General features: G+C 47.6%; 1 protein-coding gene across 2 annotated transcripts in view; it reads right to left on the reverse strand.

Moving 5' to 3' along the window:
• ULK2 (unc-51 like autophagy activating kinase 2) overlaps positions 1-13,721 on the reverse strand; it is a 130,510-nt gene that overhangs the window by 72,629 nt on the left and 44,160 nt on the right. The window contains exons 5-6 of one of the 2 annotated variants that reach the window (XM_081346675.1): positions 11,086-11,122; positions 2,959-3,132 (exon numbers count right to left, since the gene is read on the reverse strand). In XM_081346675.1, the coding sequence (XP_081202801.1) occupies positions 2,959-3,132; positions 11,086-11,122 (211 nt within the window). Of the gene's footprint in view, positions 1-2,958; positions 3,133-11,021; positions 11,123-13,721 lie in introns of both variants that reach the window. The other variant, XM_081346676.1, reaches the window with a different exon arrangement.

Here is a 13,721-nt window from a genome sequence, read left to right on the forward strand (position 1 = left end):
TCCAGTCGAGAGGGGTTTATCCAAACCTCCTCTCCAGACTCTCTGGAAATCACACAAGAAAACCTTGCTCTGGTGGGGTCTCCTGAGGCTCACAAAACTCTGCAAAAATGCTTGCGCAATTTTGGGATGCCTCAGAGGCTGTGTGAAAGCAAGGATCTCTGGTGCAAGGATCCACGAGACCTGGGGTTCTAGGACAAGTCCCCAAAGCCAACTTGCCGTGGGACAATTCAATGCTGTATTCATCATTTCATTCAGCTACTTTTATTATTGGTGACCACGTTTTCGTCAAAAGACCTCCGAGATCCCTTCCAACTCCACTATTATTGTTGTTGTTGTTATTATAATAAAACTTTTATTCATAAAACATGAAACTCAAGTCAACTGAACACTCAAACTGACTGGCACTAATGGTTGACACAGGTTGCTGCCAGCATCCTAGGTATCAACCAGGTATCTCCTTGAAATGTAAGATGTTCCGAGTAGTGCAGTTTTTTGTAGCTTTTCTGGAGTTATTGCAGGAAGCTGCAATTTCTTGATATGTTTTGCAAAGTTTTTGGACCTAGTTCCCAGTGCCCCGATGACAATGGATATATTATTATTGTAACTCTTGCATTTTGGGACTGAATTTATTTTATTATTATTGGCCACAGTTCCGTCGCAATTAATTTAAGTTTCCTATTTGGTCAGTTGTCCCACGGCATGTTGGCCGTGGCGAGTTATAATAATGATAAGTTGGAAGGGACCTTGGAGGTCATCTAGTCCAATCCCCTGCTCAGGCAGGAAACCCTATACCATTTCAGGCAAATGGGGTATCCAGTCTCTTCTTAAAAACTTCCACTGTTGGAGCATTCACAGCTTCTGGAGGCAGGTCGTTCCACTGGTTTTCACTGTCAGGAAATTTCCTCCTTAGTTCTAGGTTGCTTCTCTCCTTGAGGAGTTTCCATCCGTTGCTTCTTGTCCTGCTTTTGGGCGCTTTGGAGAATAGCTTGGCTCCCTCTTCTTTGGGGCAGACCCTGAGATATTGAACGCTGCTATCCTGTCCCCCCTCATCCTTCTCTTCATTAAACTAGACATACCCAATTCCGGCCTGGCATATCACCAAAAACAGGCACCACTGCACAAGTGTTTTGTATTTTGAGGAAACACCAAGCTACTAGGAAATCAAAAGTGCCATCGTATGCCGTGGAAACAAACAACCCCAACATGGCCCTGGGGAAATAAGAAGACGCCAATTTCCAGCCCTGCCAGCCCTTAGGCTTGCTCGAGTCTTTTACTATCATGCGGTGACAGACTCCCATGAACTCTGGGGTGGGGGGGGATGCTTGGGGGAAAGGGAAAGTAACTTCTGCATCTCCCTGAGACACCACTTCAAGGTCACCAGGCTGGGAGAAGAAGGCAAATGCACACCAACCTAGCTTAAAGTGACTGTTTTGAAAACATCTTGCTTGAACCTGATTGGTCATTGGTGTGTGTGTGTGTGTGTTTGTGTGTTTATTAGTTTAGTTTAGTTTTATTAAATTTTTATACCGCCCTTCTCCCGAAGGACTCAGGGCGGTGAACAGGGCATATGATAAAAATACAAAACTACAAAAGTTAAAATAGAATTAAATTAATGCCCAAGATAAAACAATAAAATATACAAATATTTAAAACCCAAATTAACTCCCCATCAGGCCAGGCCAGCTTGTTCAAACAGGTGGGTCTTTAACCCGCGCCGGAAGGAGCGGAGATCCGGTGCCATCCGGAGCTCCACCGGCAGTTGATTCCACAAAGCCGGGGCGCCCACAGAGAAGGCCCTCCCCCTGGGGGCCACCAGCCGGCATTCTCTGACTGGAGGCACCCTGAGGAGGCCCTCTCTGTGGGAACGCACAGGGCGGAGGGGAGTTGACGCCGGCAGCAGGTGGTCCCCGAGGTATTCCGGACCCCTGCCATGTAGGGACTTAAAAACCATCACTAAGACCTTGAACCTCACCCGGAAGACAACTGGTAACCAATGTAGCTCGCGGAGCAAAGGTGTAACATGGGAGTACCGGGAAACTCCCAAGACAACTCTCGCGGCCGCATTCTGTACCAGTTGGAGCCTCCGAGTGGTCTTCAAGGGAAGCCCCATGTAGAGAGCATTACAGTAGTCAAGGCGAGAGGTCACGAGCGCGTGAGTGACCGTACACAGGGCATCCCGGTCCAGATAGGGCCGCAACTGGCGCACCAGGCGAACCTGGGCGAAAGCCCCCCTAGTCACAGCTGCTACATGATCTTCCAAGGTAAGTCGTGAATCTAGGAGGACTCCCAAGTTGCGAGCCCTATCCACGGGGGGTAACAGCTCACCCCCCATAGAAAGGGATGGAACATTTTGAATGTCCCGGGATGCCGGAATGTACAGCCACTCAGTCTTGTCCGGGTTGAGTTGAAGTCTGTTCCTCCCCATCCAGACCCGAACCGCCTGTGTGTGTGTGTGTGTGGTCAGCAATGGGGGGCAGTTAAGGGAGGGAAAAGTTGAACTTACCTGTTCGAACAAGCCGGCCTGGCCTGATGGGTGATGGGTTTGGGTTTTATTGTTTTTTATGCATTTTAACTTATTGTTATAGTTTTGGGGCATCTTGTTTAATCTTTTTTAACTTTTGTATTCTTGTTTTTTAACATGTATTGCCCTGTTCACCGCCCTGAGTCCTTCGGGAGAAGGGTGGTATACAAATATAATAAAATAAATAACTAAATAAATAAACTTAGGGATTTTGGCGCGTGATGCTCAGTTCCGACTGCGCATTACTGCGATACACTTCACTCGTACTTAAAAAAAAAGCAGATCTTTCTCAACCAATGGAGCCAAGGATCGTTGCTATTTAGCGCTGCAAGTGCTGGCAGCTCTGGCAAGCCCACCGTGGCTTTTCAAAGTAAGTTCTGAAGCAGAGCTTCTCGTTCTACAGGGGGTCCCGTGCTAGGGGATTGGGGCGGACTTGCCTATCTTGACGCGGATGCCGCTGACGTTCGACTTCCTGCGACTGGCGTACGACAGCAGGATGTTCTGCGGCTTCAGGTCCCGGTGGATGATGCCTTTGCCGTGGAGGACCCGCATGGCAGCCGCGATCTGCTGCAGGAAGACCCGGATGGTGTCCTCGCTAAGGGTGCCTTTCGCTGGGAGGAGAGGAGAGGAGAGGAGAGGAGAGGAGAGGAGAGGAGAGGAGAGGAGAGGAGAGGAGAGGAGAGGAGAGGAGAGGAGAGTAGGGTGAAATTATTCCTTTAATGCCTTCAGCGCTTCCAAAAGGTCACAAATGCAGGTGGGGTAGGATTGGATCAGGCCCGCGAAATACCAGCATTTCAAAAAGAGGGCACTCTGGCTGGATCATCTTCCGATTCCCTTTTATAGAGAGAGCCCTGGACTTACAAACGCAACAGAACCCAAAATTTATATTGCTAAACCAAGATGGTTGTTGAGTTTTGCCCCATTTCACGCCCTTTCCTGCCACCGTTGCTAAGTGAATCGCTGCAGCTGTTAAGTTAGCAACACGGTTGTTCAGTGAATCTGGCTTCCCCACGGGTTTTGCGTCTCAACCTTGAGTTGAGAAGATTTCTGTCCCGAGTACAGGTACTCCTCGACTTACGACACTTCATTTAGTGACCGTTCAAAATTACACCAGCCCTTCAGAAAGTGACTTAGGAGCCTTTTTTTCACCCTTACAACCATTGCAAGCAAATCCATGGTCACGTGATTGAAATTCAGACGCTTGGCAACCGGCTCATAATTATGACGGTCGCGGTGTCATGGGGGGCTGGGAATCATGTGATCATAAGAATTAACCAGTGGAACAACCTGCCTCCACAAGTTGTGAGTGCTCCAACACTGGAGGTTTTTAAGAAGAGATTGGACAGACATTTGTCTGAGAGGGTATAGGGCAGGGGTCGGCAACCCGAAAAAGGAAAAGAGCCACTGGGAACCGGTTCCATCACACATAAAAAAAAGTGGGAGCCGCGTGCGTGCGTCCATGCACGCGCATGTGCAAAAACCATTTCTTGCGCATGTGCGGACGCGCGCGGTTGCCTTTTTTATGTGTGATGGAACTGGTTCCTGGTTGCGCGACGGCCCGTCTGCAAAGCTGCCGAAAGCGGCAGCTTTGCAGACGGGCCGCGGCAGCTTTCGCAACAAGCGGGGCCGCTACCCATCCCGAGAGGTGCGCGCGCACCTCCCCAAACCTCCCCAAATGTCGGCAGGTCTCCGGACGGCGGCGGCTTGGGAGAGGTGCATGCGCACTCTCCAAACCGCCGCCATCCCGTTTGCACAGCTGCCGTGTTCGTCAATGTTTGACGAACGCGGCAGGTCTCTGGACGGGATGGCGGCGGTTTGGAGAGTGCCCGCGCACTCTCCAAACCGCCACCATCCCATTTGCACAGCTGCCGTGAACGCGGCAGGTCTCCGGACGGGACGGCAGCGGCTTGGAGAGGTGCGCGCGCACCTCCGCCCTTCGGAAAGGTGCGCGCGCACCTCTCGGAACGGGCTTTGCCACTCTCCATTTGGAGAGGTGCGCGCGCACCACTGCCCGTTCGAAGAGGTGCACGCGCACTGGGCGGCTGGGAGCCGCAGGAGACGGCTCAAAGAGCCGCATGCGGCTCCGGAGCCGCGGGTTGCCGACCCGTGGTATAGGGTCTCCTGCTTGAGCAGGGGGTTGGACTAGATGACCTCCAAGGTCTCTTCCAACTTTGTTGTTGTTGTTGTTATTCCCTTTTGCGACCTTCTGACAAGCAAAGTCCATGGGAGTGACTGATTCACTTAACTAGCATTAACCTTGTGACCTCTCTGGCTTCCTCCTTCCGTTATATATTCAAGATGGACAGTTATTTAATATTTTATTGTTATGTACATGTAGGGGGTGTGTGCATACATATGTTGTATGTAGTATGTTTTAGGCGTGTGTCATGGATGTGTTTCCCTTTGAGAACGGGCAACTAAATTTCATTTTTGATGTGTGCCGTTGTGCCCACAGTAAAAAAAATGACAATAAAGATCATCTTATCTAATAACTGCAGTGATTCACTTATACCAACTGTGGCAAGAAAGTCTGTAAGGTGGGGCAAAACTCACTTAACGCCTGTCTTGCTTAGCAACAGAAATTTTGGGCACAACTGTTGCTGTAGGTCAGGGGTGTTAAAACTCGCAACGTCACGTGACGTCTCGCAACGTAGCGTGACTCCCCCCCCCCCCCCCCGGTTGCTGGCAATGGGATGGGCACAGTTTCACCATGATGCATGGCGAGCTGGCAGTTTGACACCCCTGTTGTAAGTCAAGGCCTAGCTATAATAAACCAGCTTTGTTGAACCTTCACATGTTGACCTGACCTTTCTCGCCTGACAACGCCTTAACACAGACAGTTTATCTGGGAACCAGAGATGTCTAGACTTAAAAGGAAGCACGTGGGCTGACCCAGTGGACTTTGACTTGTCTTTCAAATGACAGCAGGAAACAGCGGAAAAAGAGCAACAGACTGTGTACAGCAGGGGTAGGCAACCTTGGCTCTTTTTTGACTCATGGACTTCAACTCCCAGAATTCCTGAGCCAGCATGGGGGAACTATGGCCCCTTCATGACTCGTGGACTTCAACTCCCAGAATTCCTGAGCCAGCATGGGGGAACTATGGCCCCTTCATGACTCGTGGACTTCAACTCCCAGACTTCCTGAGCCAGCATGGGGGAACTATGGCCCCTTCATGACTGGTGGACTTCAACTCCCAGAATTCCTGAGCCAGCATGGGGGAACTATGGCCCCCTCATGACTTACGGACTTCAACTCCCAGAATTCCTGAGCCAGCATGGGGGAACTATGGCCCCTTCATGACTGGTGGACTTCAACTCCCAGAATTCCTGAGTCAGCATGGGGGAACTATGGCCCCTTCATGACTAGTGGACTTCAACTCCCAGAATTCCTGACTCAGCATGGGGGAACTATGGCCCCTTCATGACTCGTGGACTTCAACTCCCAGACTTCCTGAGCCAGCATGGGGGAACTATGGCCCCTTCATGACTGGTGGACTTCAACTCCCAGAATTCCTGAGTCAGCATGGGGGAACTATGGCCCCTTCATGACTCGTGGACTTCAACTCCCAGACTTCCTGAGCCAGCATGGGGGAACTATGGCCCCTTCATGACTTACGGACTTCAACTCCCAGAATTCCTGAGCCAGCATGGGGGAACTATGGCCCCTTCATGACTGGTGGACTTCAACTCCCAGAATTCCTGAGCCAGCATGGCTCTGCTTGGAAACCTCTCCATTTCTCCTCAGCATGGCTGGGCTCAGGAATTCTGGGAGTTGAAGTCCACAAGTCATAAAAGGGCCAAGTTGGAAGACCCCTGTTCCGGAGGGGAGAAAAAAATGACTCCTTTCCAGAACTATGATCCCTCCTGCTCCAGATAAGACAGGAAACGTCTAGAACCAGGTCTCTGGAAATCAAAACAAGGGCAACCCTCTCTCAGGTATTCCTCGGCTTACAACCATTTGTTTAGTGACCATTTGAAGTTACAACGGCAGCGGAAAAGGTGACTTTTGACCGTTTTCCTCACAGCCGCTGCAGCATCCCTGAGGTCATGGGATCAAAACAGGGACGCTTGGCGACAGGCTCACGTTGATGACTTGTCGCATTGTCCCCGGATCACGTGATCCCCTTCGGGTGAGCAAAGTCAATGGGGGAAGCCAGATTCACTTGAACAACCGCGTTACTAGCTTAGCCATCGCAGTGATGCGCTTAGCAACCGTGGCAAGAGAGGTCGTAAAACGGGGCAAAACTCACTATTTGCCTGGCTGAGCAACAGAGGTCGGTCCTAGGCTTGATTGTGGCCGTACGCTGAGGACTAGCTCTGTAAGACCGAGGATGGTGTTTTACTTCCCATTGCGGAAATGGTGATGGGGGTTCCTTTGACAAGATTTATTTAGAGAAAGCAGGGACTGCAGACAAATTTAACTTCCCGCCTTCTGGGGTTTGGGGATGAGGGATCCCTGCTACTCTCTGAACTTGGGTGTTTTCTCGCAGACGTTTCAAGACCCAGCTAGGGGACATCATCGGTGCTAGGAGGAAGGGGGGGGGGGAAGCTGGCTCTCTGTTTAACCCCAATCAAGGGATTACTAACTCTGACAAAACACTAAACCACAGCCTAATCAAGGAATCACCAAAACACTCCCACCAACTTTTTTTTTTTAATTGAAAAGTTTTATCATACATTTTATCTTTGACAGTCCCCCCTCCCCCTCCCCTATCCCTCCCTCCTTACCCCTCCCCCCCTCCCCCCCCCCCGACTTCCCAGAGCTGAGTACAAGGTATAAAAAAGAAAAAAAGAATCATAAACAACCATATGCTAACAACCATAGACTCTAAAATCTATCACTCTCTAGCTCACATAGGATAACTACAAACACTATTAATATAGAATATATAAAAAAAACAAAAAACAAAAAAAAATTTCTCCTTATTCTCCTTATAAATCTCTAGCCAAACTGGGCTATGATCAGAAATAGTTCTTGCACATATCTTCACCTTCTTAATCCTTAAAAAAAAAGTCATTAGTCAACAAAATGAAATCGATCCTGAAAAAAGATTGATGTCTGTCAGGAAAAAAAAAAAGTATAATCCTTTTCATACGAATGTCTTTCACACCAAATATCTCGCAGTTCCAAGTCATCCTTCATTTCAAAAAAGGATTTAGGCAGTCTAGCATGACTTGGGACGCGCTTAAAAGCTCCAGCCTTGTCCATCTGAACATCCAAAACACCATTCCAATCCCCCATAAAAATAAAAATTTTATAATCCAACTGGGTAAGCTTTGTATGAAATAAACTAAAAAAGTCAACTTGTTGTTGATTAGGAGCATATAATCCAACTAAAAGCATCTTTTTACCTACTAGCAGCAACTCTATCATAACGTATCTTCCATGCTTATCTGCTTCAATTAAGTCCGCTGTTAAAGCACTTTTAAGATAAACAATCACTCCATTTTTCTTATTCATTGCAGAAGCAACAAATTGCGTGCCCAACCTTGAGTTCGATAAATACTTTTGGTCCACAACCCTAATATGCGTTTCTTGCAACCATATAACATCTATCTTGAATTGTTTTAAATATTAAAAAACCTTCTTCCTCTTCTGTGGTGAATTTAGTCCATTAACGTTCCAAGTTAAAAATTTAGTTGCCATGCATATCATCCCAAAGCTCTTGGAGCACTGCTTAAACAGGACTATCTTTTTTAGGCCGTGCTCCTCCCACTACTTGGCTGTAAGTACATTTTGGAAATTCCATAGACTTCTGCTGATCTTGTTCTTTTATTTTTTTTTTGATCGTTTTAAAGCAGCACACGTCACCCTCTGCTCTCTAGAATCATCCAAAGAAGTTGTAGCTTGATCTCCTCCAGCACCATTCTCCTCTGTCTGTCCATCTTCAGCCTCTTGGTGTTCTCCTTCTCCAGATCCCTTTGCAGCTTCCAGAAGTGATAGTGGGGTTGCTTTTAAAACGTTATTGTAAAAATCACGCGCCTGCATCACAGTGGTCAAACGGTACCTTTTACCTTCATACATCACCATCAACCCAACTGGAATCTCCCATCTGAACCTTATATCTCGTTGCTTGAGCTCTTGCACTAAAAATGTAAAATCCTTCCTTCTCCTTAAAATCTTTGGAGGAATTTCTTTTAGAACCAAAACTTCTTGATCAGCAATCACGACTTTAGTACCATAAGCAGCTTGAATAACTTCATCTCTAATTTCCCTCTTTGCAAAATAAACCACCACATCTCTAGGTAGCTTTCTCTGTCTGGCAATCCATGAATTCACACGAAACACTTTATCCATGCCTCCCTTTATTTCAGATGCTGGCTGACTCAATACTACTTCCAAAGCCTCAGAAATCAGCTGCTTTAGATCTTCCTTAATATTCTCTTTTAAACCTCTGATTCTAACAGCATACTGCATCTGGTAATATTGAGCAAGACTCAATTCTTTGTCCATTTTGTCTCTTAAATCTTCATTTTCCAGTACTTTTGCTTCTAATATGGCATTTTTTTGAGTCAAATCTTCCACTTTTTCATCCAAATCTTCCACACATTCAGCCACTCTATACACTGAAGACAAAATGTCTACCTTCATCACTCTGAACTTCTCTTCCATCCTCTCTTCTATTCTCTCCTCCAGTTTCTCCAACTTCTCCTCCATCTTTGCAAATTTATCACCCATTGCTTCCAGAATTACCTGGGCATATTTTCCAAGAGCATCTTGTAAATCCTTCGGTGTCAATACATCAGGAAGAAGCAACGCTTGCAATGATGACTGTTGCACCGGAGAAGTTCCAGCACTCCAAAGAGCTTTTGGAGGAGGTTTAGCCGCCATCTTTACTTTCACTTACTACGCACTTTCACTTTTAAATTTATAAAATCCATTAAGCTAGAAAGCAGCAATAAAAGTCCTCTTCACCTTTTCCTCCTGTACCGCTCTGCCTGCTCCTTTTATTCCATAGTCTTTCCTTCTGGCAGGGGTGGTCGCAAACGCCTGGCTCCGCTCCAGAAATCACGGAGCAGAGACGCTGACCAGCTGGGAGCAACCCAGGCTACGGGGGAGTTCGATCCTTCAGCCGCCCAAGCTTTAAGCTCAGGCGGCCCCGGAGAACTCAACCCCTACCTGGGGGCTCACCCTCTCCTCTTCTCCCGAGGAGGGGGCTTCAAATCCACCCGAACAGCTGATCGGCGCTGTTTCGGGTGGAAATAACACAGCTGAGCCGCGGGCAGCCCGAAAGGGCTGTCTCCGGCGCCGCGCCGCCACCGGAAGCACTCCCACCAACTTTTGACAGGGCAATCCAATATAAACAGAAAGCATCTAGCACTGAGGATGTTCCCTAGTTGGGTCATGAAACGTCTGCAAGAAAACCACCCAAGCTCAGAGAGCACCAAGGAGCCCACAGCCCTCCCCCTCCTCCTGCTCCCTTTCCTCCTCCTCTTCACTCCCTCTTCTCCTCCTCTGCATAAACCCCTCCTTCCTTCTAGCACTGATGATGGTCCCTAGTTGGGTCATGAAATGTCTGCAAGAAAACCACCCAAGCTCAGAGGGCACCAAGGAGCCCACAGTCCTCCTTCCCCTCCTCTTCCTCCTCCTCCCTTTCCTCCTCCTCTTCACTCCCTCTTCTCCTCCTCTGCATAAACCCCTCCTTCCTTCTAGCACTGATGATGGTCCCTAGTTGGGTCATGAAACGTCTGCAGGGAAACATCTGAGCTCAGACAGACCCCACAGTTCTCCTCCTCCTCCTTCCCTTCCTCCTCCTCCTCCTCCTCCTCTGCATAAACCCCTCCTTCCTTCTAGCACTGATGACGTTCCCTAGTTGGGTCATGAAACGTCTGCAAGAAAACCACCCAAGCTCAGAGAGCACCAAGGACCCCACAGTCCTCCTCCTCCTCCTCCTCCTCCTCCTCCCTTTCCTCCTCTTCACTCCCTCTTCTCCTCCTCTGCATAAACCCCTCCTTCCTTCTAGCACTGATGATGTGCCCTAGTTGGGCCATGAAACGTCTGCAAGGAAACGTCTGAGCTCAGAGAGACCCCACAGTTCTCCTCCTCCTCCTTCCCTTCCTCCTCCTCTGCATAAACCCCTCCTTCCTTCTAGCACTGATGATGTTCCCTAGTTGGGCCATGAAACGTCTGCAAGGAAACCACCCAGCTCAGAGAGCACCAAGGACCCCAGGGTTCATCCCTGAATTGCAAACATTTCTTTTCTCAGTAGTGCGAGAGCAGTATGCTACTAAATACATCAAGAGCAGAATACCCCTTGTTCCACCCTCTGCTGCTGCTGATAATGATAATAATAATAATGTTGGAAGGGACCTTGGAGGTCAAAAAGGGAAAGGGACCACCAAAGAATAACAAGGTTGGAAGGGACCTTGGAGGTCTTCTAGTCCAACCCCCTTGCTCAAGCAGGAAACACATCTTTCAGACAAAAATCTCTTTAAAAAAAAACCTGAGCACCCACAACGTCTGGAGACAAGTCGCTCCACTGATTAGTTGTTCTCACCATCAGGAAATTTCTCCCGACCCTTGAAAGGGCTGCATGTAAAGAGCAGGCAGCTGTTTGTTACCTTGCAAGTAATCTGCCAGGTCTCCACCATTGCAATACTGTAAAAGAGAAGGAAAAGAGCAGTTATCAGCAAGGACGATGGCTATAAGCTTAGCCTGTTTGCCCTTTAAAAAAAAAACCCTCTGCACATCACATAAAATTCTAAATTTTATATAGCGTTTTTATGTTTGAACTGCCCGGAGTCCCTCTGTCAGGGAGATGGGAGGTTCCAAAAGGTGACAAGTAAAATCAAAATAAAATATCCACCGGCTGGGTCAGAATTCAAGAACGCCCAAAGCACACAGACTGGTTTCCTTGCTCATCTAAAAAGCTCTTTTCTTTTGATTTCACTTTCAGATTGGAGTTTAGGGGGTCTTCTGCTCGTTACCGGCCCTGCACGCTACATTTAACGTGCAATCTTAAAATATAAATCGTGGTTCTAATCCCAGACACGACCCAGCAAAAGGACAAGAGACTCTGGAAATTAGAAAAACAACAGGACGCTTGCCTGTCACGGGGTGACCGAAAAGCACACGCATGGCTGCTTCTCCAGGCTATGGGGCGGCAGCGTTACATCCTGTAGTCGATGAGTTTCACAAATCCAGGAAAAATAGAAGCTTTCGCCAATGGAAACAACACTGCATGCATATATATATATATATATATATTTTTGCACGGTTATTCACACCACTGCAGAGATAGTGTTGAGAGAATTATAAATATTTTGATGCTTTTGTTTGATGGAACTCGTTGAATACTGAATGTTTTAATAGTGGTGAGAAATCAGCAGCCTGGTTTTTAGTTAGCAGAGTCAGTTGGGAGAGAGAGAGAGATGGAGAGAGAGAGAGAGATGGAGAGAGAGAGAGATGGAGAGAGAGAGAGAGAGATGGAGAAAGAGAGAGATGAGAGATGGAAAAAGATGGAGAGAGATGGAGAGAGAGAGATGGAGAAAGAGAGATGGAGAGAGAGAGAGAGAGGAGAAAGATGGAGAGATGGAGAAAGAGAGATGGAGAGAGAAAGAGAGGAGAGGAGAAAGATGGAGAGAGAGATGGAGAGAGAAAAAGAGATGAGAAAGAGAGATGGAGAGAGATGGAGAGAGAGAGATGGAGAAAGAGAGAGAGAGAGAGATGGAGAAAGAGAGAGATGAGAGAGAGATGGAAAAAGATGGAGAGATGGAGAGAGAGAGATGGAGAAAGAGAGAGAGAGAGAGAGAGAGAGAGAGGAGAGACAGGAGAAAGATGGAGAGAGAGATGGAGAGAGAAAAAGAGATGAGAAAGAGAGAGAGATGGAGAGAGAGAGAGAGAGAGAGAGAGAGAGAGAGAGAGAGAGAGAGAGAGAGAGAGAGAGAGATGTAATTGAGCCACAGATAAAAACTGCATTTATTACTTTCTCCTTTCCAAAGACGAACGCTTTTGAAGCGTTCCTCTTTGGAAAGGAGAAAGAAAAAAAAGATAGAAAAGCAACAAGCAACCCAAAAGAAGGTGTAAGGCTTATTTTAGGCATGGAGACTAGCTAGCTGGCTCAAGATCCCTTGAGGAGGATTTCTAAGCCTGAAATAATCACAGATGGTGGAAATAATCCTGGAAAAATATTCGGTACCCGCCCAGTCATTTTTCTCCTAACTTAGCTAAGGTCCGCACCCCAGAGCAAACCCAATGCCTTCCTTTTGCCCGGTGCATCTGAACGCATCCAGACATCACCTGTATAGACACACACAATTTTTCCACGCACTGCACTGCAGTAGCTCAATTGGGCGAGACGGTGGACAAGCTTAAAACAGAGCAATCTTCTCCAAGCGCTGAAATTTAACAAGGCTACCTACTCCGTGTGCAGAATTTTTTTTTAAAAAAGGAGCACCACGATTAACACCTGGTATTTCTTCCTCGGTTATTCAATCTCTGGAGTTTCTCTTTCTCAGTTACTGCTAGTTGGGACCCCTACCCCTTATTTCCTTTTACACAAACACAAACACACACACACACACACACACACACACACACACCATATACTACATACCCAGAGAGCACCAAGGACCCCACAGAAGAAAGGTGAGCACACATACACATCCATCGATACAGAGGACAGACAGGCACACACACACACACACACACCCTTCTTTTGTGGGGTCCTTGGTGCATCTCTGGGTTGTTGTCTTGCAGACATTTCATTACCAGGCTAAAGAATATCATCAGTGCCAGGAGGGAGTGGGGGTTGCGCTGAATTTACGTACAAGTGGCTTGCCTGGGTTGGTGGTTCTTTGACGAGTCTGTGGTTTATCGGATTGTTCATCTTAAGTTGGTATTTCCTTAATGTTCCTCAATATGGTTTATCTGAGTTGGTAATTCCTTAACTGGAGCGTTGTCTTAGGGACCGGCTGTTGGTCTAGTGCAGGGGTCAGCAACCTGAAACAGTGAAAGAGCCACTCGGAACCGGTTCCCTCACAAAAGAAAAAACTGGGAGCCACAAAAAATGTGAGCGCATGTACGTACATGCGCGTGTGCACAGAACAGGGTTTGACTGAAGAGTGGAGCCAAGGCGAACTATGCACCTACTCTGCATATTTGAATTGATTGGTTGAACTTTTTTAGTCCCACTTTTTTTTTATTGGACTGCACATGGCAGAGGACTGGGAGCCGCAGGAGATGGCTGAAAGAGCCG

Source organism: Vipera berus, assembly GCF_964194415.1.
Source record: "Vipera berus genome assembly, chromosome: 1".
Taxonomy (NCBI): domain Eukaryota; kingdom Metazoa; phylum Chordata; class Lepidosauria; order Squamata; family Viperidae; genus Vipera; species Vipera berus.